Here is a 25,351-nt window from a genome sequence, read left to right on the forward strand (position 1 = left end):
AACGCAAGTTCAACCACCCCGGCTCGCAGGGACCGTACACCTCGGCGCTTTCGATATCGAGCTAGAATTCTGAGAAGTGAATTGTTCGAAGCTTCAGCTGCATGTGTGTTTCAGAAGGAAACGAAAGCGCCCCACTCTAGGGTTAAAAGCGAAGAGCACGACGGAAGATGCCGGACATTTTGAAGGTCCGGCCGAAATCCCTGTTGCCTCTCACCTTGCTCTTACTAACTCTCGGACACTCTCAAGAGACTCCGAAAAGCGGCTGAAAATTACACCTAAAGACTTCTCTGGAATTCTTTTTTGCTTCTCTTAACACTGATCTCCAGTTTTGCTCGTCCCGAGTTGGTCCCGAGTCTATCTTTCAACCTGAAACATCATCTTCTATTTGTTTTTGTTCTCTCTGGTTTTCCTGTGCCAAAAAATATGTCTTCAAGTGTAGCCCTCGATGATTTTCTGTGCTCGTCCATCACACATTTATATGGCAGCGAAGTTCAAGTTGGCGATGTTGCAATGATTCATGCCGCTATGACTTGCAGTAATCTCTATTCCAATCTTAGCCATAGCCATTTGGGCATAAGCAACGAATACGTACAATCTGATGAAAGAATGATATCAAGACGGTTCAATGAGCATCAACTGGAGAGGTGAGTGCCACGATAGCATAATGATCAGCGCCGTCACTCATTGACAATGTGAACTTCAATATCTAACGCATAGATCCTCATCCACATGCCGCGCAGAGGACGAATGGGGTATCGTACCATTTTTCCCATCTTGTCTCTCAGTTTGGCTCTAGACTAGTCAATGAACTTGGTAAACGGTTTGACGCTCTGAGCGGCGGCGGCGGCATCTAAACGACAAGAGTACATTCAAACACGGAAGCATGCTCTTGCTTCTAGTTCACGGGATCATGATATCTTACTTGAGGTCTCCCGAGAAGGCTGGCGCCACCCTTTTATTTAGCTCAAACAATCGTTCAGTCCGACATCAAAGGAAGTAGGCATGACCGTAGCGGCAATAGCATCCTCACGGGTTTGGGTTCCCTTCATGTGAGGGCTGTAGCTGAAGCTTCAGAAGGCTTTCTGGCGTATTCATACTTGTTACCTTGCACAACGCCGCCACCCTCAAGGTTACGACGACGCCACTAAGGCCCTGTTCCTGAAGAGTCACGATCACGGATGGCGGCCCCAGCCTTCTCGCGCTCCCGAAATCAATTTGGTATCCAACAATTTAAGATCCTGATCGCACCCCGAGAAGGTGCGAGTTCCAGACTAGGAATTTATGTGGATACCTAGTATAGATGCTAATTCAATGGTAAAATTTCAAGCTCGTCGTTGATGCCGGTTATTTCTGAAACCCCGTTGATTTTGCAGGTCGTGTGAACGTTTCATAGGCTAGGGTATTTATTAGACGATTTGCAATTCTTTGCTGAGCAGTACTACTTGCTGTACATCCTCATTCCTCAGTATGAAGAACGTCGCTCTCTCGTTTGGCCTCCTCGTTGCACTGATCTCGTCGGCTTCCGCCTTCACGATCACCTTCAGAAACAACTGCTGGTTACAGTAAGCCATGTCAAGGACGATCCCGAACAACTACTAACAGGATCTTGTACAGCCGTCTGGCCCGCTGTTGGGAAGGCCCCGAACGGTGTTCCCCGACACCTCTGTTTCTTTCGGGACGACTTTGGCGCCAGGGGCATCCGCTAGCTTTGGTGTCGACGATCACCAACTCGTACGTTTACCACAATCATATTATCACTCGGCGCCACTAACCGCTGGCGCGTCAGGGTATTCGTGCTTGGGGACGTACAGGCTGCAACTCTAACGGCGCAAACTGTGCTACTGGTGGATGCAACGGCGGTAAGCTCATCGCTGTTTACCTTCTGAGTTCTTTTTGGACTAAATGTTGACTCCCCCAGGCTTGGTATGCACCGACGCTGGTATTACCTCCGGTGTGATCCTCTCAGAGTATGGATACGCAAACTTTGGAGCACAATACGGCGGGGAGAGAACCTCCTGGGATTTGAGTCGCGTCGATTCGGCCATCAACATTAATACGAGGTTGTCCAGCTCGGATGGAACTACCGTGACGTGCACTACGAGTTCATGCCCCGATAATCAGGCGTACTCCTACGCCACGGATTATGCTGCTGACCGTAACTCTGCTCTCGGTCAGACGTACACCCACACTTTCTGCCCTTAATTTGTAACGGTAAGCATTCTCGTTTTTCGGTTTCTTCATCGTCGTGAACTCACGCTGTCCCACTGACAGGAGTTGCGATGGAAGAAACAGGCATGGCAACATATGGACCATCTAGTCCGAATACCCTTGTCTTCCTTTGCTTCCGAAAGCATAGTTAGTTTATGATGATATCCATCAATAACAATATATCAAGTGATTCTATCAAATCATCAACGTCCCTAAGCAATTACCGTACAAAAAGCTATGCAGTGCGATCAATTTTAATCCTGAATATAAAACATTGAGAGCAGTCCGAAGAAAGAAAAGGAAGATAAGAGGCAATGCTAAGAACTCAGAAATCGAACTGGATGCCGAAAAGGCCGAGCAACCACAGCCAATAACCAAGGACCAGCCCCAGTAGCCTCCCAACAACATATCTAATCCCATAACCCTGCAAAAAGCGAAAGAACTGTGCCGTCCACTCCACAGTCCAATCCTTCGGTCTAACCTTTTTCACAGAGGTATCCCAGACGCTCCCGTCCACAAACTCCAGCTCAAATGGCAGCTGTACACCCATATCTCGGACTGCGACGAGCCCGGACGTGAACCCGTCTTCATGGAAGCCGAAGTTCAAATAGGCGCCGGCATACGTTATACCCCGAGTCCCTTGGATGGATGACATCAGAGTCTGCGCGCGGATGGCATCTCCATCGAGAATTGGATGGTCGTATTTCCATCGTCCGCGGACAGTGGTGGGGTTAGGCTCAAATGGCGGATTGAGCGTTACAAGGACCGGACCAACATTTTTCTTGGATATATGCTGAAGGGCATTCATGCCGTCTGTAAAGTTTTTGGTGAGCGGTGGAATGCCAGGTACTTATGAGGCACGCGTACACGTTCTGAAGGACATTATTAGTGACTAAATACCGCATACTAGACGATCAGCTTACAGGGACACTTGGTCAACGTTGGCTTTTCGTTCTCCATGCCGGTCAACGGTAGAGTACGTTAAATAGTTCCAGCAGGACCAGGCAATGTTACTCCTAGGCATTAGCTGGAGGGACGTGAGTGAACGGATTGATGGCAAGGTCCGACATGACGTACTTTAGGATCTGAATGCAGGATAGCTTCGTTCTTGTTCCATTTGAACATCCCTAAGATCTCTTCTTCCTTCGCCTGGATACTACGCCCAGCTTTGAGAATCGAAAGCACAGCATCAGAGTGACAGGCCATGACGACGCGATCATATGAATCCTTTCTGCCATCTTCAGTCGTTAATATAATTCCGGATTCTGTGCTAATTGATTTGACTTCCGAAGAGAGATGTAATTGTGACGAGGGAAGCTTTGACAGAATAGCGTTTACATAGGCGTGGCTGAAAGGGTTTTAGATGGTGGAAAGAACTAAAGCGGGATGTGCTCACCTTCCATCTTTGAAGGTTAGCCAGGACGGCTTTCCCGTGAGCTGAAGGAGGTGATGGTTATGCATAAATTGGATCTATTGAAGGACATAAGCGCGTCGAACATAATGTGAGAGTAGCAGGAAGTCACATACCAAAGTTCGAGCGGGAAAATCAAGAGCACATTTATCCGGTGGCGTACTCCATATAGCAGCGGTCATGGGCTACGTGAAATTCCATCGGTCAATCGTCCAGGCCGTTCTCCCAGGGCGCAAGTAAGGAGGCTCACGATCAAGTAGTTGTCGCGAAAGGCATCAGAGTACGACTCCCACTCTAGGTATTCTCCAATAGAATAGTCCTCCCATGCCTCAGCGTTCTGCTTATTCCACATTGACACAAGCCGTCTTGCATTGACATTGAATCGTAGTATGTCGTATATCATTCGCCACATATTCCGGTCCAGGACTCGCCAAGGCTGGCAAAACAGCGTGGCAAGGTTATTTCCGGCCCATTCAAACTTCCCGCTGTCCCGAGTCACACTGAATGTCATCTCCGTCGGAAGGATTTCCACCGAAGGATGCAGCTTGAGGAATCGCAGAAAGTTGGGGTACGTAGACGGGTTGAGAACGATCTTTTTCGAATTATCAGTGTCTTTTCACAAGAAAAGGTTGAAGACGTGTACAAATCCACTGGAAAGACGCGTAAGATGACGTCCAAATGAGAATTGAAAGTGACGCACGTATCGACCTTCACCGTCCGTCTCGATCCATCCTTGCCTTCGTAGCTGAACGGGACTGTGTTTGCGTGGCCTCCAGGGCGTTTGTCTGCTTCGTATAAATGAACCTCGTGGTCGCTGTACTCATTCAATGCCTGCACGCAGTTAGAGTAAGCCAACAGGAGTTTCCGAAGTAGGAACTTCGTTACCCAGGTGGCCGCAAGACCAGCGACGCCGGAGCCTATGACGGCGACCTTCATAGCGAATCTATCCGTAAGGCCGCAGTAAAGTCTGGCAGCACAAGGAAAGCAAATGGTAAAGGTAGAAGTGCAGGCGGAAGAAATATCAAATTGTCGGGGAATTATTGTATTTGTTGCTGTTATGTACTCACGTTAATGGCACCCACCGTTGCCGCGCCCCTCCATTACGCAGAATGAAAGGTGCAACGCATAAGCATGCGTCGTGAGAAACATTGCTGCAAAAATTCAACATTTTTGGCTTTATCAGCGCGGCATTGGCACGACGAGCACGATTAATGATCGCTTGCAGTTCGGCCACCCGGACCGAAGCGCTTACCTTATGGACACAGCCACCAAGAGCTTCTTTTCCAACCTTCATCCGATATCTCAGGCGATGCCAGTCTTGAAAGGCTATCGAGGAAATACTATGTGCTGTTTTTAACTACTGAAGTGTATGTCTTTCTCTTTGTTTATCTCCCTCCCCAACGGACGATTTTTGACAGACTACGTGAGTATGATTTCGTATTTAGACCATGCATTCAAATGCATTGCCTAACCATGGACCATGGGATGCCATCGGTTAGAATAGTCGTGAAATAATAAAGTCTGCCATCCCATTCTCATCTAACCGTATGATACATCACTGACATGTCCTCCCTAGATTACAGATGTTTCCCTGCATATATTGGTATTCAACTCCTCAAACCCAGATCTCTTTCGTTGGGGACGGACACGTGCTCGAAGAACGCCCAGACTCGACGCGTTTGGCAGGTCACGCTTTCGTCCGGGCAGTTGCCAGTGCTAGATATAAATAGCGCTCCATGTCCCAATGGCACGTCTTTCTGCCCTTCCTTCTCTACCTCCACTATCTCAGCCGCCGTCTTCGGGTATCCGGACTCTTTCCTACCCTTCCATCGCTTTTAAGGCTTCACGTCAAGATAATGGCTCGTCCGGGAGGCATAGGGTAGGGCTCTGCTTTACCGAGAATGGTCAAGGAGTTCTCGAAGACGGTATCAATCCGGGAGCCCTTCGAGCTTGGCCAAAGATGGAATGTATCAGGATATTAGTTCGGAATGGTGTTTCTGTACGAAATAAACGACATTTCACGCGATAATTGATAGATATGTTATCCTGGTGCGTTTCTGTCCATATATATGCGCATATATGCTGATCTATACACTTCGCCAGTGACTATTTCACCTGGCAATATGCCGTCTAGACCTTAATCAAGGCCCGTCTTGGATTGAAGGACAAAGAGCCCTCGACAACATGCACATTCCATTGATGCTCCCGCTCTCTATAAAGCGAAAGCTCCCTTTTGGTACGATCAATTCCCCAGCGCGACTCCTTCCAGATCGTGTGCGTAGTGTTACGTATCCTACGGGTGACCCGTATCTCTCCAGTCACCTAATCCGAGCGTGTAGCTTCGCATGCTACGATATCAGCGATGTCCTCCCCTATCGACCTCGGCAAGACTTGGAGAGCAGTGTCTCCAATCGGCGCTGGTCATCGTTTGCTTCGGATTCAGTGACACGACGGATCGGATCGGAACCTCGTCCCCGACCGACCCACTCGGTGTGTTGTGTTGTCGCATAGTGGAAAGAGGCGGCGTGGCTAATGATAACTATGACCCCAGGGTTCAGGATCTATATTTTCCTTCAACGCGTGCACCTAACTTTAGCGTCGTCACCGGCAGTCGTGTTATGGCTGACTACGGGTCGCTTAGAAGGTCATGTCATCGGATTCGGTCATGAGGACCTACGTACTCCCTGCCAGTCGTATCTGGTGTGAAAGAACAATATCTCGGGCGGTGAACGCGGGATGGCTTATTAACTAGGGCGGCTTGGTTCCACGATGACGAGCAAATGTTGTCGTAACGCAACTCTAGCTTGTTCGGCGTTTGGTGTCATCCATGAAACAGTGAGCCACCACCGCATTACTCGTGAGCCTCACTGAAGTTGCGTCGCAGGATCTTGGACGATTCTCTACGGGGATGTCTGTGTTTACACCGACGTTATCTGGAAGACGGGGAAACCAACAAGTACCCAATTCCTGGAAACGGCGTAATTGCTGCCTCTGCATTCGATGTCAAAGAGTATAGGCGTATCGAGTCTGGCGACCTATCTCCGCGCATGGATGGAGCAAGGTATCAGGTCGCCGATTCAGACAGGAACAAATCGATACCATCAGGGAAAGAAGCGTCACCCTGCGTGAGGAACGAAGTGGACGACATCGGATATTACATCTAAGATCGATCTCAGCTGCAACCTTGCCCTTTTAGCTGTCGCTTCGCCTCCTCTGAACATGAAACCATTATTCCCACCGGGATACGAACTTCGAAGAGCAGACGATAGCCGCGGTAGATTTTTCTAGCGCCAGGTGAGTCGACTGTAGAATCTTTCAAGTTTCCGCACGTGTTCTTATTGATCAGGAGATATGACTGACCAGAATGGCCACCAAGACGGACGCCTTATCACTGCCAGAGGCGTTAAACTCCACTACAACCCAAGACTGTTGAGCTACACCGGATCCTCGTGTCATAACGCAAGCCGTACGGAACCATCGGTATTCCTACCCAAACATTGAAGAAGTACCTGCCAAAGGAAGAGCCTTCTCCCGTTCAGTCCCCTACTAAGCGGCATCACACATTCCATGACCATCTTGGAATCTATCCGATGCATCGGCATGTTTGCCTGCTGCAAGCCTCGGGTCGCTCTCGGCCTTGGGCCCATTGGAAGTTCTGCTCGTGTTCTTTTCTCCGGAAGCACGTTCAGTCTTTCATTATGTATGCTCTTACGATCTTCATCTCGGGGTTTTATGTACCCTGAGGTCCTGGTCCAAATAATCAAATCATGTGCATCTTTCATGATCTGTGGATTGAACTTCGTCAATCTAGATTCTTGTCACGCCTTGAGCCTCCCATTCCTCATCCAATATCGCCATCAAGAAAATATCCTCCCATCCTCCCTGAACCCAATTGACCTTTCTCTTTCGACCTTCCTCAAGGAATCCCCTGCGTATTAATTTTGGTTAGTCCTGAACTTAGACTCCAATTGACAAAAATACTTACACCCTCTTATACAAATCGATAGCGTTCCTATTCCTCTCAAACACCGACAAAGAAACTCTGTGCAACCCCAATTCTCTAAACGAATAATCCACGACAAACCTTGTAACCTCAGTCCCATATCCTTGACCCCAAAACTTGGGCAAAAACATGATACCGAAAGTACCATCGCGATTCTTAGGATTTCCCACCGTCAACGATGTCTGTCCCACGAATTCGCCCGAATCCCGTGCCTCGACCATGAGCCACAGGACATTCTTCTCTGAATCTGCCGCTTTACGGAGGTATTCGGTAAATCTGCTTCCGCGCGGAACGACGTATTCGTTCGTAACCATTGGTTGAACGAGTGGGTCATTCCAGAGATTGAGGAGAGACGCTAAATCGGAGTCTCTGAAGGCGCGTAGATAGAGGCGTTTAGTCGTGAACATCGCGTGGGGTTGATGCTGCGCATGCTGGGATGCCTTTCAAGTTCTTATGACTGGGGGTCTTGAGGTTAGTTCCCCGAAATGGAAACCCATCAATGGTTCAGGGCTAGTCGTGATCTTTATGACTCGACTCTACCATACCAGGGACTGTGCATGGTACTATTGAACTGTGCTCTACTGCTGCTGAGTTCAATGACTCGCACAAGATTGTCCGCAGTAATGGAAGGTTACAAAGACTGCTGTGCTGGAATACCGGAATGGCTTCGAGCTATAGCATGCAATGTAGCATCATTGAAACAGCCGATATGTAACTTACTAAATGACCGGAACGCAAGGGTGAGCAGTGTCTCTTGCATCTTTGTCGATGTAGCTGACTTCGTTTCCATTTTGTTTCTGACAGCAAAAAGGTATTCGTCCTGGTCGGCTATTAGGAAGCGAAGCGCTGAATACCTGGGCTTCCGGTTTTAGAGTGACCTTTGGTTATTCTATGCAGCTCCGTCTTTCCCACACTACGAGGGTATGAGTAACCCGTCTACAACCACCGCACTCTTTGGACCCCAATTACCAACAAATCATGGAATTCCGCATTCCGCTAGGATTCCTAGACGCCCGAAGCTAACGATAGCTTGGCGTTGTCAGTTTTTTTTACGCTTTCGTCCCTCTAACCTGGGGAAAGCGCTGGGCGATGAATTCATACATGCAAGTAGAATTAGGTTCCCTGACAAGATTCTCGGCGGACGCAACAACTCGTGCCTATCGTCCCTTTACAGCTTATTCATGAAGCCCTTTCGTGTCTGACTGCGCATTGACGCCAGCCGCAGAGCTACGGCTTACCAAAAGCACGCTTTAATCTCGTAACAGATCATGACCCCGGTGAATTACGGCTTTAGATCTCATTTTCTGAGGTCGGATCCGACCTAAGGAGCCTTTTTCGCGCTAGTGCCTTAGTACTTTACCCGCCTTCGTAACCAAATTTGTGCCGTCCCCCTTGTGCGTACTACGCCACACTCCGCTGAGGTCTCAAAAAAACCCTCATTCACGGAGCAAAGGCAGCTGCTCAGGTCATCGATAAATCCAGCCGGTATCTTTTTTTGTTGTTGCACAGATGGCTGGATTTAACTTCTCTTAATTTTGGCGACACCTCGTGTTCATTTCGGCTCTGGTGAAAGAAGCTGTTTCACATCGTTGGAGTACTATAGTTGGAGGTATTGCTCCTCTACTTTTGCCTCTTGCTTGACAAATTGTATGCACCGCATTCGCGTGCCAAGTCATTTTACGGAAGACTGCGACTCTAAAACACGTTTGAAATGCCAAGAACACCAGGCGCGCGTACTCGTGAGAGGCGTGTTTTCACTCGAAAAGCGCGATCTACAGGCGCACCTGCGGCAACTTGTGGAAAAGATTTTTAGAACGGACCTTGCTGGGTTATTTTCCCCCTTTTTGTTTATGGGTCTTTGTTCAGATGCCAAGATGTAGTGGTATCGGTACCGCGACGGCACTTAATGGCGACCGGGCCAAGACGAACCTCATTGATGGCAATGATAAGGAAGGATCAGCTGTTATCGGAGAACAACCCAACCCCCACTTAGTGTATAGGTAAAGCGGCGCCCCAGGGGGAATGGTGGGAAAACAGGCTGCAAAAGGTTGTTCACACGCGGTTGAACGGTAGATACAGAGTGCGTAAGTAAAAAAAGTTAATGATGAATGAAGGACTTTTTAATGAAAAAGTGAACACCGTGCCGATACCACCGCTCACTGAGGATTACGGCAGACACTCCAGGGTGAATACTAATACACCGAGGTCCGTTGACAGCCCCCAACAAAAACCCCACATCCACAAGACTTTTTTCTAACTTTTGCCTAGTCGTGTTGGTCGCCTTGGAACTCGGCCCGTTACCAAGTGCCAAGAAGAGCTTCGATCGACGTCAGTTCCAAATTTGCAAAACGCAGCCGGAGCCCACTTTTCCGTCCTGCCGCCATCAACATTCTCGTCGTCGTCTTCGACAACGAGCTCACGCCTTTAGTCATTGCTCGCCATCGTCCAGGTTGAGCCAATTCCGCCTTTAGTTCCCACCCAGCCCCACCCAGCCTCCGGAGTGGTGCACGCGGTTCTACGTCATGGGCTTTTACCCTGTGGGTCCCTCTTTGTCCTCCTCTTTGTTGTCGAGGCTTATCATCCGGTCTAGTTTGAAGTGACGATACCACATGTCATTTATTCATGTCTCGGTGGGTTCATTGTGCTGGTGAGTGACCGTGCAGTGGCTGCAGACCGACTCTAAACCGTGCTGTAGTTTGGCATGTTTTCTTTGTTTCTCCGTGAAAGGGTGTGTATCACGTCTCTACTTTGTTTCGTTACTAACGTCTACGGCAGCTGTATATTGGAGAAGCATGTTGGGCCTTTTTGTTCGGTGTCATTATCGGTGTGTTCAGCTTGATTTTCTGCTGTAGGCGGGTGGCTCAAGCTGTGGGGCAGGTCCATATGGCGCCGGAATATTCGACCCCAGATCCTGGGGAAGCGAAGATTCGACGAATACGGTTACTCTGGAATTTACTAGGGTTGTCCTCGCAATAGGTGTCTTTGCCATAGGGGTGGAGTTGCCCAAAGCATACATGCGACGCCACTGGAAAAGTCTATTCTTCCTTTTAGCACCCGTGATGACATGGGTACGTTCACTTTTATCTTATTTTCTTTGTCTAACAAGACTCTATCTAGGGTTGGTTCGTCTCCGCCGGTCTCATTTACGCCCTAATTCCAGGCCTCAATTTTCTGTCTTCTCTTGCCATAGCCGCCTGTCTCACGCCAACAGACCCCATTCTCGCAGCCGCTGTCGTCGGTGGGAAATATGCCGATAAGCACGTTCCCGCTCATATCCGACATCTCTTGGCAGCAGAAAGTGGTTGCAATGACGGTGCTGCCTTCCCCTTTCTCTACATCGCCCTCTATCTCGTCATTGACGCCCCCAGCACTGGTAAAGCTATCAAAGATTGGTTCCTTCTCCTATGGCTCTGTACGTCATTTCCATTCTTCAGGTCACCTTCTCGACTTCTTACACTAAAGCAGATCAGGTCGTCCTTGGCGTAGTCATTGGTTCCTGCCTCGGCTTCGGCTTCAGGCACCTAATGAAATTTTGCGAACGACACGATCTGATAGATCGACATTCCTATGTTGCCCAGTATGTCTCACTCGCCATGTTCGCCACTGGGGTGACCACTCTTCTCGGCTCAGATGACCTCTTGTCAGCATTTGCCTGCGGCACCGCGTTCGCGTGGGATGGCTTCTTCAACCGACAGACGGAGGAGTCTGTTTTTAGTTCCGTCATCGACTTGCTCTTTAACATTGCCGCGTTTGTCTTTGTAGGCGCATGGATGCCGTTTAAGGATTTCTCTAATGAAGAACTCACCCTCAGCGTGTGGCGCTTGATCGTCATTGCCATTCTCGTCCTCCTTCTCAGAAGGTTACCGGTCATGATCGCGCTGTACAAGTGGATTCCGGATATTAAGACGTTCCGCGAGGCTGTCTTTAGTGGACACTTTGGGCCCATTGGAATTGGTATTCGTTCTCCTTTTTCCTCTTTTTTTTCTTGCCGTTGACGATGGTTTATCAGGTGCCGTATTCATATCGACGCTTGCGGCGGAAGTCTTGCACAATAATCTAGGCGACAACCCTAGCCATCAAAATGAGCTGCTTGTCGACACCATTCAGCCGATTGTCGCATTCATGGTTCTGTGCTCTATCACTATCCACGGTCTCTCGATTCCGTCCTTTTCTCTCGGTCGACGCGTGCATTCCGTATCACGGACATGGTCCCGACACGCCTCGATGCCCGATTGGACGAACCAAGCACGGATGGTGGATAGACGGGAGGATATCGTTGTCAATCGCGATCATGTCGATGAAATGGAACGGGGGGAAATGTCGCCCGAGGAGAAGACAGATGTGGAGAGCTCACCTAGCAGTGGCAGCGCGCCTGCAACGTTGTCACAGAAGGAAGTGGGGCATGAGCATGAGGTCGAGAGGGAGAATGACGCCGTTCAAAATGCCGAAGAGAAGGAGAAGAAAGAGGGCTCCTTGCATATGCCGGAAGGCGAGGAGCCTCCTGATGGCCGGGAGACTCTTTCCGAGTGGCAAGAAGGACCATACAGGATCATTGAACGGCGTGCTGGTCCCGGCGAGGAGGTAAGACTCATCATTATGAATGACTCATCGAGAGGTGACTAAACGCTTGTTTTTCTATAGGTTGAAGTCGAGGTTATCAAGAATGCTGGTCACGAGGAAGGAGAAGAATCTCACATTATCCGCACTACGGGCCACCATGACTCCGTCCGTCATGAAGTCAGGGCTTTGCTCGAGCGGCTGGCAGAGGGACCTCCTAAGGTTGTTCACACCATCGAGCATGAAGTTGCCAAGGCTACGCGAAGGCTGTCTCCTAGTCCTCCACGAAAAGATGGAGAGGAAGAGGAGGAGGGATGGGCATCGGAACATAGTGACGCTGAGGGTGAGGCCTCGACATCTGCTATGGACCGGCGTAAACGGTCAAAATCTCCACGAGTGAAGGCTCCAGTCAAGTCTGGAACGAAGAGGAGACGAGCCTCGATACGACGAGGTCTGGCGGGGCACTTCATGGCGCAGGAAGGCCGAGGGAGGGAGTCCTTAGCGAGTCCGCAACATCTGAGGGTCAACAGCGTGAAGGCGATGGATTCGTCGAGGGAAGCGTCCCCGTCGCGGTCCATCCGTTTCGTAGATGAGGAGCAACAGCGTCATAGTGGTGGAAGTGGGGCTAGCACACCGAGGATGAATGAAGAGGCTGATTCGACGCGGAACAAGGTCACGTTTGGGGACCTGCCGCGACCGAGTAGTAGTGGAAATGCGGGTGTATGATTCCTAGATATCACGAGGACAATTTAGATACCTCTTACTTATGTAGCCTTACAAGGTGTAACTGTATTCGCTATGATGCAATGTCTGTTCGTACTCTATATTACATACTTAGGTTGGGGTACAAGGTGGCGAGGTCAATGGGAATGATAGGCTAATTTCTACGAGTTGATTCCATGTTCCTTCGCCCTTTGGTGATCGGAATACAAGCGTAATTGATTCGACATTGGTCAGGTTGCGCTTGACTTTGATTGTCATACACGTACCTGGGGATAAAACTCAAACCCTTGCCCACGTTCGTCCTGCCCTGAGACTTGGTATGCCGTTCCAGGCCGATGAATCTGAATCGCTGGTGCAGGAGAGCCAAAGCATTCCTGTGAAGGTGATCCTCTGTGGATCATAATATTAGACTCCAATGGGTGGGAGCTAAGATGCTGCAAGACACCACTGTTGACAGGCGTTCGCCATTGCTCATGGATTACGTTCAGTATCAAAGTGACCGTCCAAGATTCAATGCACTGAGGCCGAACGCAGACTATTGGGGAAATTTGAGTGCTTTGGAGATGGCAGATATCTTCTAGGTAGGGCTTTATATCTGCAGGCCATGTCATCAAATAGTAGGAGGTTCCTGTCACAGGTATTGTATGATTGGGGCTCCTCATCCGCATCGTGTTCGCAAGGCCAATGTGGTTGCGAATGAGTGGTTCGAGGATGATGGCCCATTCTGCTGATTCTATCAGCCATGCTCAGCTGCAGAACATGGAGACAGACAAATACTCGAGCAAGAGGTGATGCCGATTTTTGGGTATTCGCGCCTCATCGTGTTCTACGTGAGGGCGGAAAGTAAACACATGGCAGAAAAGTGCAAAAGGAACAGAAAAGTAGCTATTAGAACTGTTCATATGCAAAATTTGATGATATACAGAGTTCGGAGTGAGATAAGTTAAAGTCTGAATGTTCAGAGTTTTAGTGAAGACGTGGCTTCAACAAGTAAATAAAGGCCATGAAGAGGAGCAACATTGGATTCCATGCCATAAGCGGGTTTACACCATTGGACGGGCTAGTAGAAGTCGAGGAAGTCGAGGAGGACGTTGCAGATGCGTTGCTTGACGGAGAAGAATTAGATAACTCTCGGGGAGCATACTCCGATGGAACAGACAAGACAATACTGTCGAAATCTATCCCTCCGTCAGCTTGTGATACTCAAGTAAAGGATAAAGCAAGATCGTACCAAAATACGACTGATTAACCCCAGCCAAATTCTCGATCTTTAGCGAATGTACGGATCCACCAAGATTGGAGGCAAAGAATTTTAAACAAGGTTGTTGCTGCTCGCACGTTTGTCCAAACGCTCCTCCACAGCCAGATGTGCCATTAAATGTCTGGGCAGTCCCGTTGTCGAGATAGACGTTGTACTCTCGATGATCATTCTTCTTGTCGCCAAATACGTAAATGGCCGAGCCTAGTGCAACCGGTACTCTGAGTCAAGGTGGAAGAGAAATTCGGATGAGGACTTACCCTGGAAGTTCAATGAGAACGAGGCCAGGTTCTCATTCGTGTACGTTGAGCCTCCTCCGCTAAAAGCGGGGGAGGTGTTGTTCCCCCATACACCAGTATACGTAATTGACGAGTCCGTCTCTTGGAGGGTCCTGTTTGTGACTGTCGCCCTATTGTGCCAATGTTAATACGACAAAGAATAGCGCATATATGCACACTCACCCTTCGGGTGCAAGCTGTACCGTCATTTGGAGGAAGTCAAATAGAAACCCGTTTCCGCCGCCGTCACTACCCTTGGCTCCGACATTCTTAAGAGTCAACGTGTGATTGGCATACTCCAGAGCGTTGCTTCCATATAGAAGATGTGGTAGTGACGCGTTACTTGACGAATACGCGCTCAAAGTCGTCGTGTTCGAGTCGATGGTGACCTCGTACGATCCGTAATTTGGGCCCGAATTGCCATAGATGTATATTGCCGGCCCTGTAAGTCATCCAGAAAACGCTCGGAAACTTTGAAAAAAGTGAAAATACCAGTAAAATTGAAACTTATTGAAGCATTTATTGTCTCAGTCGCATGGTATGTTCCCATCCACCATTGGCTCGAAGCCGCATTGAAGTCAGAACTTGACGGATCCGGCGTTGTCCATACGGACTGGTCAGGAGAATAGAGCAGGATACTGTCGAAGTCGTCGACACTGATGTTGGCGTTGACGGCGGAGGAGTCCATGGTGACGGTAAGAGGACAAGAAATACGCCAAGCACACACGGCCCCGACAGCCGTTCGAATTCCAAATTGGGCCACCCTTCCGAATGTGGCACTCGCGTCCCGACAAGCGACAGTCATGGCGGTATCTTCAACTGCACGTGAGATCGCTTTCACTGGCCAGTGCACGATGGATGCTGTTCGAGCAAAGATTCCCACTCTAAAGTCTCTTGGAATTTTCTAGTTTATGCTGTCCTATGTGAGACCTATGAGAACTTGCTAGAAATTAGAATCACTCCTAAGATTCGTAGAAGAATGATAACTGCGTGTTGATGATAATAGCAGACTCATATGGCATTGCAAAGGTAATTTCTATTAAATCTGCTAGGACACGGGAGACACGGGTTCAAAAAACGTAATCAGATGAAGGGCCGATCAACGCCCTTTCTCAGCCCTTTCTTGGTCAACAACCGCCATGATGCCACATTGACTCTACCATTTGTGCCTTATCTCTGCATACATGGCTGTTCAAACTCGCTGTACAAGGGGCAATAACATCGAAAGTATGGAAACGGAGACCCTGACCATGGCATTCACGAGATCTCAAGTATTTCCTGGCATCATTCTCTCTGAGAAACAGCATTGTTTCCGGGTACATCATGTCAGCATGGACACCTAGTGGGGATTACAACCGAAGCAGGAGCAGCTGATCATGAATGTGACCAGATGCTTGCTCGTTTTCTCAACAATTGAATCCTTATTACATATGTAACGTCCCATCCGAGTCGAACGTTGGTCTTCCCTCTTCCCAGCCAACAGTTATGTCCTCCCCCAGCCAATATGGACAAATCTCCTTCCGACAAAAGCTCAAGGTGTACTCTTTGGGGACGATTGTGCTACGTATGCCTGTCGTAATCGCGATTTTGTGACCCTGCTTGCTTACTTAGTAAATTCTCAGCTCTTTATTCGCTATGGACAGCAATAACCTATCCATTCTCTCCGACCCTACGAAAGAAGACACTCAAGCTTGCCATCTCCCATGCCCAAACAAGATTTGGTACCGATAACTTTTCTGTCCCCGAGCTGCAGTTCATCGCAGGCCTCGGCGTCGACATCTACAAGTCATGGGCAAAGAAGAGCAAGCTGCCGGTTGATATCGAGGACCTTCCCGAAGAAGGCGCGAGACTGTGTTGGATCGGTCCTAAACGTACGGACAAGGTGATATTCTATTGCCACGGTACGCATCCTTTATCGACAATCCGGAGTTTGTTGCCAAATCAATATAGGTGGCGGGTTCGTTTTACCGTTCTGGGATTCGTTCCTAACCTTCTGGAGGCACGCACAAGTCGAATTGGAAGCCAAGAACGTAAACATCGGGATCGTTCTCATGTCGTACAGTACGTCTTTCCAACCCAACTCGACATATCAACATCTCTGACAAACACCCAAACAGATCTCATTCCACCCGGGAAATTCCCAAGCCAGCTCCGCGAAGCCAAATCTGGGCTCGAGCACCTCTTCAAATCAGGCGTTAAGCCTGAAAACATTCTGCTCGCTGGGGACTCTGCAGGAGGGAACCTCGTACTCCAGATCTTCTCTCACATACTCCACCCTCTCGCTTCCGTTGAGCGCATAAACTTTCCCTCCGAAGCTCCCTCTCACTTCCGAGGCGCGTTCCTCTCATCTCCTTGGGTCTCCCCCAGCGGCGACATCGGAATGGGCCCAGCTAGTAACAACAAAACCGACGTCCTAGCGGCAAGTACATACCAAACGTGGGGCAAAATACCCCTCAAGGACGTCCCCGAGGCGGATCTTCCGTTCATAGAACCAGCCAAAGCGCCAAAGACGTGGTTCTCCGGTATCGAGAAGGTGGTGGAGCACATCCTTGTCACGTCAGGTGGAGCAGAGTGTATCACAGATTCGCATGTGCAGTTCCATGAGGAGTATCTGAAGGAACAGCACCCGGATGTGAAGTTTGTGGTACAGAAGGATGGAGTGCACGATAGTGTTTTGTTTGAGCTCGCTTTGGAGAAACGGCCTGTACAAGAGTTGGCGGGGGTCATCGTGGATTGGGTGGCGGATACGTTTGGGGAGGGTGCTTTGGCGACGTGAGATACTGGGAGGGTTTGTTGCGGAGATATTATTTGGATATTGGAACATTTGTCAATGTATGCTGCTGTTACGGTTGCAGTTGGGTGTCGACGAGCGTTTGAGATCTATGTTGTACGCTTGCTTGGTGACATATATAGGAACTGAATGGTAAGGAAATAATGCACCCTGCGAAACGGAGGTTTGTGTCTTTATCCTTGACGCCCCAGTAGTTCGAGGGGTATGCATTCAAACGAAAATACTCGCTCGATTGGCATTACATGTATCTTATTCACTCGAAGACTGTCTCGTATCTATTCGCACTCGATTAAAGAAGAAATAATGGCTGGTAACCGCCACGGAGGATGACGAAGCCATTTCAGTCCCTCACACGCCCGTCCCAAGCATGCTCTTTCAATGCATGATCGGGAGGGGCTTGTATGGCTCCTCGAGATACTTAACTTCTTCTTCAGTCAGTGCGACCCCGATGGCGCCTAGAACACCATTCTATCACCAGGAGCAATGCACAAAAAATTAGAAGACATACCAATGAGATCTTCAAGGTTGGCCAATGATGTCGTCCCAACAATCGGGGCAGAGATACCTACAACGGTACGTTAACAATTGCAGAGAGTATAAAAACAAAAGATACCGAACCCTCTTTACCCATGGAATACGCAACGGCGACTTGGGCCATCGAAATACCGCGCCTTTTTGCTATCTCTTCGACACTACGATAACTTTAGTTGGTCGAATCACGGTAAAAGGGGGAAAAGATGCACCGTTTGATAATTATTTCGGTAGCATCACCGGCCTTGTAGATTGTTGCCCAACTTGAGAAGATCTGAGCTGGACGTAGGACAGTTTTCACGCTAAATCACTTACAGATCTGTCTCCGTACGCTTGGTCTCTTGCTGGATGGGCCGTGTGAGCATACCTCGAGCAAGAGGAGACCATGGAATGGAGCCGACTCCGAAATGCTATATTGTGCAAATGTCTTGAACAAAAACTCTGAGGAGAAGTATGACAGCCGGACTGTACCTTGAGAGTAGGGAACATCTCACGCTCTTCTTCCCGATAGAGAAGGTTGTGATGATTCTGCATTGATACGAAGGGGGTCAAATTATGTTGAATCGCATAATCTACAGCCAAGTGTCAGTTTGATAGTACTAGAAAAGAAATATCACATACTCTGCATGACATGGACTGATGCGCAAGCACAATAATGAGTATGCAGCAGCAGCAGTGAAATAAGCCTACTGGTAACTCACACTGCCACGCGTAACAAGAAGACATGCCAATATATCTGACATATCCGGCCTTGACGACGTCGTGAAAGGCTTGCATCTAGTTGTATAAGCGTATTATAAGCACCGGCGGCGTAAAAATATTGTACAAAGATCAATTCACCGTTTCAGAAACAGGCGTATCGGGATCGAATCGATGGCCTTCAAACACGGCGTTAGAGAAAAGTCGAATGAGAATAGCAACGGACTGGCACCCACATTGTAGGACATCAATATATTCGAGTTGTAAACGTTTCAAGCTATGCTTGACACTGTCGAAGATGTGCTTCACGCAACCTCAGCGCATTTGTCTCCAGAGAAATGCTTGGCGCGAACGAACCTTTCTGCTGAGACCATGCTGGTTCACGTATCCATTCTTTTCGCTATCAGCGGAGGTCACATATAGTTCTTCAGGCTCTTGCCCGACTGTACAGAAGACCTGGAAAAACTCAGTCGGCGTCGCTTCAATGTGATTGAGCATCTACGTACTTTGGTCATCACGACGATTTCTTCGCGTGCCAAGTTGTGCTGCTTGATCGCCTTTCCGAGTGTGACTTCGGACTGCCCGTTAGAATAAATCTATGAGGAAAAATGAATTAGTCAAGAGGCATTCAGAATTACTGGGATGCTTGCGTTGGCAGTGTCGAAAGTATTGATTCCAGCATCGTAGCTACGAACCAGGTCAATATATTGAATAGAACCGACGAGGGAGTACGAACGCAGCCTTGATATGCTTGATACCTTCTTCCTCCGGTAGCACCCATCCTTGCCAGGCGGGATTGCCGTAGGACATGCATCCTAGGATGATCTTGGATACCTTCAAGCCAGAGTTTCCAAGACGAACTGGAGATAATATCATGAGCACGAGTGTAAAGACGAAAAGAACTTGCACACCATACTGCATAGTAGTGGGACGCATGTTGGAAACGACAGAGGATGGTGTTGTCCAGCTGAGCCCCAAGGATGTTTATATACAACATGGAATTTCCGTGCCGGAGCGACACGACAGTCTACGGCAGAGGGTCACGAATGACATGCAGATACGGCTTGTGGTTTCCGACACTGAAGGACTCATATGGGAGGCTTCTGAGGTCACGTACCGCAGGAAGGGACTCACTTGAGACCAACTTGAAAGTTGAGACCTTTCGATGTTTCGATGTTTCTAAAGGCCAGCCAAGAACTCCCTATTTTTCTCACCTCAACACTTCGCCTGGGCTCTGACAAGCGAATCGTATGACTTGATGACTGACTCGGAGGCTGGGTGATGCACCATAATTTCCGAACGGCACGGTATATAATACCAGAGGAAAACGCATTGCAATTTTCGGCATTGTTTTGGCACGTCCCGTCCCTCATGATCGTGCCGGGCCGACGTAATGGAATGAAATTTGATTTGCAGATTCTTTTTTTTCTTCTTTTTGTTGAGTGTTTGGGATGGCTTCATACACCCTGCTCAGCAGGAACCTTCCGACTAGCAGCATAGTGCGCCAAGGACTCTGTATTCCCGTTAATGAAGCGAGGTTTGCAGCTTCTTCTACACATGGTAAGGTGGGATTGAGTTCTCTTGTGTTGGGCCGATAGGTCACTTGTGATTACTCATCGACCAATAAAGCAGGGCCGAGTACTTCTCTCATACAGGTCTGCTCAAACAAACGACTGGATTGGGAAAATCCTGACATAGGTACAATTGTTCAACGGGCCATCCTGCTGTAATCATCACATCCAATCGACGTTTTCAACGACCTCAAGAACTTCTTTACAGAATGCTCAACGGTCTACTTATACAAGTATTTAATGGCATCCTCTTCAGAGCATTTTTTAAAGTCGTACACCGTCATCATGTAGTCCATCTCATACTATATCGTCGTCCCTACAGTCGCATTTCTTCTTACCTTCATGTTCCGGCGCTTCAAGAGGCGTAGATCTGCGGTACATAGTATTCGTGGACCGTCAAGCCCCTCATTTCTCTTAGGTTTGTTTCACTTCGCGTCGTTTAACTTTTTGCTAATGCTTGTTGACCAGGTCATGAATACCTCCTTCACAATCGTGAACATGTAGGTGACTTGGAGACGAAATGGCGTCAACAGTACGGCGCCGTATACCGCACTAAAGGATGCTTCGCGGTAGGTGTTCAACTTGCCTATCCTTTGTTAACGACCCTAACATTCAATGCAACAAGATATTTTGTCTGTCGGTGACCCTAAGGCACTGCAGTACATTTTCCATTCTTCTGGATATCGATTCCCAAAGACAAGAGACGTCCGTCGCACCATTAAGGCGCTCACGGGAGAAGGCTTAGCTGCTGTGGCAGGTATGTAAACGAGTTCTATGTCATCGTCAAGCCTCCCTGTGTAATTGGAGTTTCAGGTGATATTCATCAACGCCAGCGGAAGATTCCTGGCCCAGCTTTTGCAGCTTCCCAGCTCCGGCTCTTCCTGACAGTCTTCCAAGCGTCAGCCATGAAGGTACGGCAGACGCATCGACTTTAAAATTCTAATGTCTCATTCGAACACCCTAGCTTACCGAGAAGTTAAATGAACGCGCCACGGATGGTGGGGTGGTCAATGTGCTTGAGTGGACGAGCAAGGCTGCGCTGGATATCATAGGCATCAGTACGGTTTTCTCTTACATTCATTGACATTCAGTTCGTTTATAGCACACCCTCTAGCCTCTTTCCGATATCATTTCGATTCGCTCAACAATGGAGAAACCGAGCTCATGATGGCACTCAATAATATCTTGTATGCATCAACCTCTCTATTTGTGGCACATCTTGTATACTCTTTTTGTTTCAATAGTACCGAAGCTGGAATGTGGCCTACATCATTGAAACTTCTGTACTCCGCACTCTGGCGTTTACTCTCCGAATGGTTGCTTTCAGTGCTCGAATGGCTACCCAGTAGAGAGACCAAGCGGGTGAACTGGTTTAGAGATGTTGCAATGAAGGTATCCCGGCCTATATTCGAGAAACAACTGAAAGAAGCGGTCAATGATGTCAATCCTGCTGAGAAGGATGTTGTCAATGTTCTTGGTATGCAGTGTGAATTTCGTCATTGCAACTCTGTCTCATCTTATCTCAGCAATTTCTTATCTAAACGACGATACGAAGAAGAAGATGAATGATATAGAAATCGACTCTCAGCTTGCGTAAGTTGGTTTGGCTCCGCGCAACGCACCTACTTCTATTGACTGACTGAATGTGAATTCGACAGGACTTTTATTATAGCTGGTCATGACACGACCGCAAACACCATGGCTTGGCTTCTTTACGAGCTAAGTCTTTACCCTGAGGATCAAGTGAAAATACGTGCGGAAATTACTCAAATAAAATCGAACACCTCAGGCGCGCTTACCTCCAATGACTATGATTCAATGGTCTGGCTAAATGCGTGTATTAAAGTGAGTTTCCCTTTTATGATACAGCGCCAGCTTCCAAGTGCTAATTCATGTACTAAAATAGGAGGCTCTCCGTCTCCATCCTCTAGTGTATGCCCTGTCTCGTGAATCAGCCCAGGACGACGTTCTGCCCCTCGCGGAGCCTATCACGACTTCGGATGGGAAATTATGCTCACAGATTCCTATTTCCAAGGGACAGGTCATCATGGCTTCTGTATACACTTACAATCGGTATGTGAAACGTTTCTTTGTAGCTGGAGAGTCATTAATTTTATTCGGGGTCGGTTTTAGGCTTCCATCTGTCTGGGGTAACGATGCGGAAGAGTGGAATCCTGGCCGGTTCGTTGACGGTCGGGGCATCAAGCAAACTTCTCTTGGGGTTTATGCGAATCTGTACGGTTTATCCGTTTTATGTGTTTCTCATACTGATATTACTGCGATCGCATGGCAGGATGACCTTCAGTAAGTAATCGTATTTTTCTGTTCACGACCTTTGTTGATGATTGTACTACGATAGGTGCCGGTATTCGTGGATGCATTGGGTGAGTGCCTTCAGCACCACAAGTAAAAGTTCACGCCTGACTATAACCGCTCACTGGCACACATGCAGATGGCGATTTGCGTGAGAACAGATCAGCTTTCCATATTTTCTGAGATCTGATTGTTTTATAGTGTCATGGAACTGCAATCTGTGGTCACAGAGCTCTTGGATAACTTCGAATTTAGTATGCCGAATGGTGCTTCTAAATTGCAGCACGGTCCTGTTGGTGCGGGTTTGACCCCCATAGTTCCTGGAAAGGCAGAGGAAGGTCCACAAATTCCGTTGCGTATAATCGCACTTAATAAGTAGGTCTGTGATCGGGTACTTGGCTATGTCGTCGATGGGACTGTGACTCAGTAGTACTATCTCTGTGAAAGGTAGACACAAATTGTCTGGTATAAATAAATGATTTCTATCTTTCGGATAGACTCTACGATCAGATCCCTTCGCTTCCTCCCTTCATACATTTCAAGCATTATACGATGACAAACATCTTCGGAGGGCTGAACCGTGCCAAGAACAGCAACGGATCCTCAAGTCCAGCGAGGCCTTATTGATATATCAACCTGCGAAGGATCCATAAATTTTGCATACTGACTGAGAATGATATCAACCTGTTTGATTCAGAGAGTCGGACCATCGCACACGCCCTGTCGCGTCTGAGAGTGACGTTGACTAGTATGACGAGGAGGTTCCCTGTAAGGGAATCAAGAACTTAATTCAAACTGAGTGGAAACTCCGGTCAATAGCAACTGCTATCAATAATCGCGACCCACCCAGTATACTTAAGTAACCGGCCAGTAGGACTTCGATGCGAAGCAGGAGCAGCTGATCATAAATGTGACCCAATTCTTTTCTCAACAATTGGCATTCTTGTTACATATGTAACGTCCCATCGATCGTTAGTCTTCCCTCTTCCCAGCCAACAGCTATGTCCTCCCCCGACCAATATGGACAGATATCCTTCCGACAAAAGCTCAAGGTACACTCTTTGACGATGGTTGTGTTGCGTATGCCCCCACTGTCCCAATTTTGTGTTCTTGGTCGCTTATTTAAATTCCCAGCTCTTTATTCCCTGTGGATAGTAATCACTTATCCATTCTCCCCGAATCTACGAAAGAAGACACTCAAGCTTGCCATCTCACATGCTCAAACGAGATTTGCTACCGATAATTTTTCCGTTGCTGAGCTGCAGTTCATTGCAGGCCTCAGCGTCAATATCTACAAGAAGTGGGCTCAGAAGAACAAGCTGCCGGTTGATATCGAGGACCTTCCCGAAGAAGGCGCAAGGCTGTTATGGATTGGTCCCAAACGTACGGACAAGGTGATATTCTATTGCCACGGTATGCAGGCCTTATGACTATGGACATTCTGGGATTTGATGCCAAGTTCAAAGGTGGCGGGTTCGTTTTACCGTTCTGGGATTCGTTCCTAACCTTCTGGAGGCACGCACAAGTCGAATTGGAATCCAAGAACATACACATTGGCATCGCTGTCATGTCATACAGTATGTGTGAACCCGAGGCGTTAACATCTCTGACATTCAAACAGATCTCATCCCACCTGGGAAGTTCCCAAGCCAGCTCCGCGAAGCCAAATCTGGACTCGAGCATCTTTTCAAATCGGGCGTTAAACCTGAAAACATTCTGGTCGCCGGAGACTCGGCAGGAGGGAATCTCGTATTACAGATCTTCTCTCACATTCTTCACCCTCTAGCTTCTGTCGAGCGCATAAACTTGCCCTCTGCAACGCCCTCTCGCTTCCGAGGTGCATTCATTTCGTCTCCTTGGCTCTCTCCCAGTGGCGATATTGGAATGGGCCCAGCTTGCAATAATGAGACTGACATCTTGTCGGCAAATACGATCCGAGCATGGGGCACAATCCCCCTTGAGGGCGTCCCCGAGGCGGATATGGTGTACATAGAGCCATCCAAAGCGCCAAAGACGTGGTTTTCCGGCATCGAGAAGGTGACGGAACGTATCCTTCTCACCTCAGGCGGGGCAGAGTGTGTCACCGACTCGCATGTCCTGTTTTATGAGGAGCATATGAAGGAGCAGCACCCAGATGTGAAGTTTGTCGTGCAGAAGGATGGTGTGCATGATAGCGCTTTGTTTAAGCTTGCATTGGAGAAGAGGCCCGTACAGGAATTGGCGGGAGTGATTGTGGATTGGGTGGGGGATACGTTCGGGGAGGGGAGAGCTGAGAAATGAGAAGATCGGGTGCAGACGTGGTTCCCTCGACGATCGTCTACTTCATGTACTGAACCTTTGTAAATTTGTGTTAGTATAAGATTGATTTTTAAAGTCGCTACACCAGTTCCTTCCGCTCCTACTTGGTAAGGTCGTGGCACAGATAATTTTATACCTAAAGAAAAGTATCAGGGGTCGCTGGATACGAAGAACTGAGGCAGGAAATCAGATCAGAAAATTTACGATCGATTGGCATGACGGCGATGCTCATTTATGATCGAGCAGATATCCAACCGAGACAACGATTGAACTCATACTTCCGAAAAGAACCCTTACCCTCCAGTCAGTGAGCAATCAATCCAGGACCAACGCGCCCAACGACTCTAGAAGCCGCAAAAATAATGGTGAGGCAATACGATTTGAGACCGGATTCGACAAGCGCAACAGAACCGTAGACTACGTAGTCGTGGTGGTCGTATGAATTGGTAGTGAGTTGGAGTCCCGCCGAGACTCCGACTCTGATCGGTCCGATTCTCCGATGTGGCAGTGCCACCTCGAACTCAAATCAAAAAGTTCGACTGCACCGGTTTTATACCACAGGTGAAATTGAGTTTCGCACTGCAGCAAGGCTGATCCCATTTATGTGGCTAATTGCGAACATTATCCCTGACTCTTAGTGAAATGGCGAAGTTTCGGGTCTTTTTGCTGAAAAGGGTTACTATACCGACAGCTTTCATACTGTTTCACCT

At 48.4% G+C, this 25,351-nt stretch overlaps 10 protein-coding genes across 10 annotated transcripts; 6 read left to right on the top strand and 4 right to left on the bottom strand.

Annotated features, from left to right (window-relative positions):
* Positions 1-1,467: 1,467 nt before the first annotated feature.
* Positions 1,468-2,202, top strand: EV420DRAFT_1621046 (Osmotin thaumatin-like protein; the record flags this gene model as incomplete). The annotated part of the gene is made up of 4 exons (XM_060475646.1): positions 1,468-1,562; positions 1,638-1,731; positions 1,787-1,859; positions 1,919-2,202. The coding sequence occupies 4 exons, from the start codon at positions 1,468-1,470 to the stop codon at positions 2,200-2,202; spliced, it is 546 nt and encodes a 181-aa protein (XP_060329768.1).
* Positions 2,068-4,699, bottom strand: EV420DRAFT_1548363 (FAD/NAD(P)-binding domain-containing protein). Its single transcript, XM_060473389.1, has 10 exons — positions 4,505-4,699; positions 4,320-4,450; positions 4,263-4,269; positions 3,870-4,211; positions 3,736-3,804; positions 3,605-3,678; positions 3,286-3,556; positions 3,132-3,235; positions 3,076-3,080; positions 2,068-3,021 (listed from the first exon to the last, which is right to left on the bottom strand). The coding sequence occupies exons 1-10, from the start codon at positions 4,553-4,555 to the stop codon at positions 2,534-2,536; spliced, it is 1,542 nt and encodes a 513-aa protein (XP_060329769.1). The 5' UTR covers positions 4,556-4,699; the 3' UTR covers positions 2,068-2,533.
* Positions 4,700-5,363: 664 nt separating this feature from the next.
* On the top strand, positions 5,364-6,783 carry EV420DRAFT_1480531 (uncharacterized protein; the record flags this gene model as incomplete). The annotated part of the gene is made up of 6 exons (XM_060469678.1): positions 5,364-5,618; positions 5,656-5,668; positions 5,754-5,893; positions 5,980-6,109; positions 6,131-6,263; positions 6,504-6,783. The coding sequence occupies 6 exons, from the start codon at positions 5,364-5,366 to the stop codon at positions 6,781-6,783; spliced, it is 951 nt and encodes a 316-aa protein (XP_060329770.1).
* Positions 6,784-7,426: 643 nt separating this feature from the next.
* Positions 7,427-8,029, bottom strand: EV420DRAFT_1271407 (acyl-CoA N-acyltransferase; the record flags this gene model as incomplete). The annotated part of the gene is made up of 2 exons (XM_060467638.1): positions 7,427-7,547; positions 7,605-8,029. 2 exons carry the CDS (start codon positions 8,027-8,029, stop codon positions 7,427-7,429), a joined length of 546 nt encoding a protein of 181 aa, XP_060329771.1.
* Positions 8,030-10,144: 2,115 nt separating this feature from the next.
* EV420DRAFT_1643794 (Sodium/hydrogen exchanger family-domain-containing protein) lies at positions 10,145-12,905 on the top strand (the record flags this gene model as incomplete). The annotated part of the gene is made up of 9 exons (XM_060477556.1): positions 10,145-10,159; positions 10,213-10,269; positions 10,318-10,350; positions 10,398-10,446; positions 10,500-10,690; positions 10,740-11,034; positions 11,088-11,576; positions 11,632-12,203; positions 12,264-12,905. 9 exons carry the CDS (start codon positions 10,145-10,147, stop codon positions 12,903-12,905), a joined length of 2,343 nt encoding a protein of 780 aa, XP_060329772.1.
* A 963-nt stretch (positions 12,906-13,868) lies between these two features.
* EV420DRAFT_1621050 (uncharacterized protein) lies at positions 13,869-15,126 on the bottom strand (the record flags this gene model as incomplete). The annotated part of the gene is made up of 5 exons (XM_060475647.1): positions 13,869-14,080; positions 14,134-14,364; positions 14,421-14,569; positions 14,622-14,880; positions 14,931-15,126. The coding sequence occupies 5 exons, from the start codon at positions 15,124-15,126 to the stop codon at positions 13,869-13,871; spliced, it is 1,047 nt and encodes a 348-aa protein (XP_060329773.1).
* A 664-nt stretch (positions 15,127-15,790) lies between these two features.
* Positions 15,791-17,240, top strand: EV420DRAFT_496121 (Alpha/Beta hydrolase protein). The gene is made up of 4 exons (XM_060482370.1): positions 15,791-16,002; positions 16,061-16,339; positions 16,389-16,499; positions 16,556-17,240. The coding sequence occupies exons 1-4, from the start codon at positions 15,924-15,926 to the stop codon at positions 17,212-17,214; spliced, it is 1,128 nt and encodes a 375-aa protein (XP_060329774.1). The 5' UTR covers positions 15,791-15,923; the 3' UTR covers positions 17,215-17,240.
* Positions 17,241-17,384: 144 nt separating this feature from the next.
* Positions 17,385-19,492, bottom strand: EV420DRAFT_496127 (aryl-alcohol dehydrogenase). Its single transcript, XM_060482371.1, has 15 exons — positions 19,371-19,492; positions 19,196-19,319; positions 19,110-19,146; positions 18,966-19,055; positions 18,817-18,915; positions 18,696-18,762; positions 18,601-18,638; positions 18,462-18,537; positions 18,382-18,396; positions 18,232-18,332; positions 18,076-18,170; positions 17,973-18,023; positions 17,848-17,921; positions 17,738-17,794; positions 17,385-17,684 (listed from the first exon to the last, which is right to left on the bottom strand). Exons 1-15 carry the CDS (start codon positions 19,393-19,395, stop codon positions 17,605-17,607), a joined length of 1,029 nt encoding a protein of 342 aa, XP_060329775.1. The 5' UTR covers positions 19,396-19,492; the 3' UTR covers positions 17,385-17,604.
* A 674-nt stretch (positions 19,493-20,166) lies between these two features.
* Positions 20,167-22,757, top strand: EV420DRAFT_496272 (cytochrome P450). Its single transcript, XM_060482372.1, has 15 exons — positions 20,167-20,448; positions 20,499-20,603; positions 20,656-20,787; positions 20,844-20,941; positions 20,995-21,088; positions 21,145-21,217; positions 21,275-21,507; positions 21,557-21,623; positions 21,689-21,875; positions 21,937-22,103; positions 22,164-22,265; positions 22,324-22,334; positions 22,390-22,414; positions 22,483-22,494; positions 22,545-22,757. Exons 1-15 carry the CDS (start codon positions 20,373-20,375, stop codon positions 22,720-22,722), a joined length of 1,560 nt encoding a protein of 519 aa, XP_060329776.1. The 5' UTR covers positions 20,167-20,372; the 3' UTR covers positions 22,723-22,757.
* A 587-nt stretch (positions 22,758-23,344) lies between these two features.
* EV420DRAFT_1764858 (Alpha/Beta hydrolase protein) lies at positions 23,345-25,082 on the top strand (the record flags this gene model as incomplete). Its single annotated transcript, XM_060480796.1, has 4 exons — positions 23,345-23,423; positions 23,478-23,756; positions 23,810-23,920; positions 23,965-25,082. The coding sequence occupies 4 exons, from the start codon at positions 23,345-23,347 to the stop codon at positions 24,621-24,623; spliced, it is 1,128 nt and encodes a 375-aa protein (XP_060329777.1). The 3' UTR covers positions 24,624-25,082.
* Positions 25,083-25,351: the final 269 nt, after the last annotated feature.

This window comes from Desarmillaria tabescens, assembly GCF_030435595.1.
Source record: "Desarmillaria tabescens strain CCBAS 213 chromosome Unknown EV420scaffold_21, whole genome shotgun sequence".
NCBI lineage: Eukaryota > Fungi > Basidiomycota > Agaricomycetes > Agaricales > Physalacriaceae > Desarmillaria > Desarmillaria tabescens.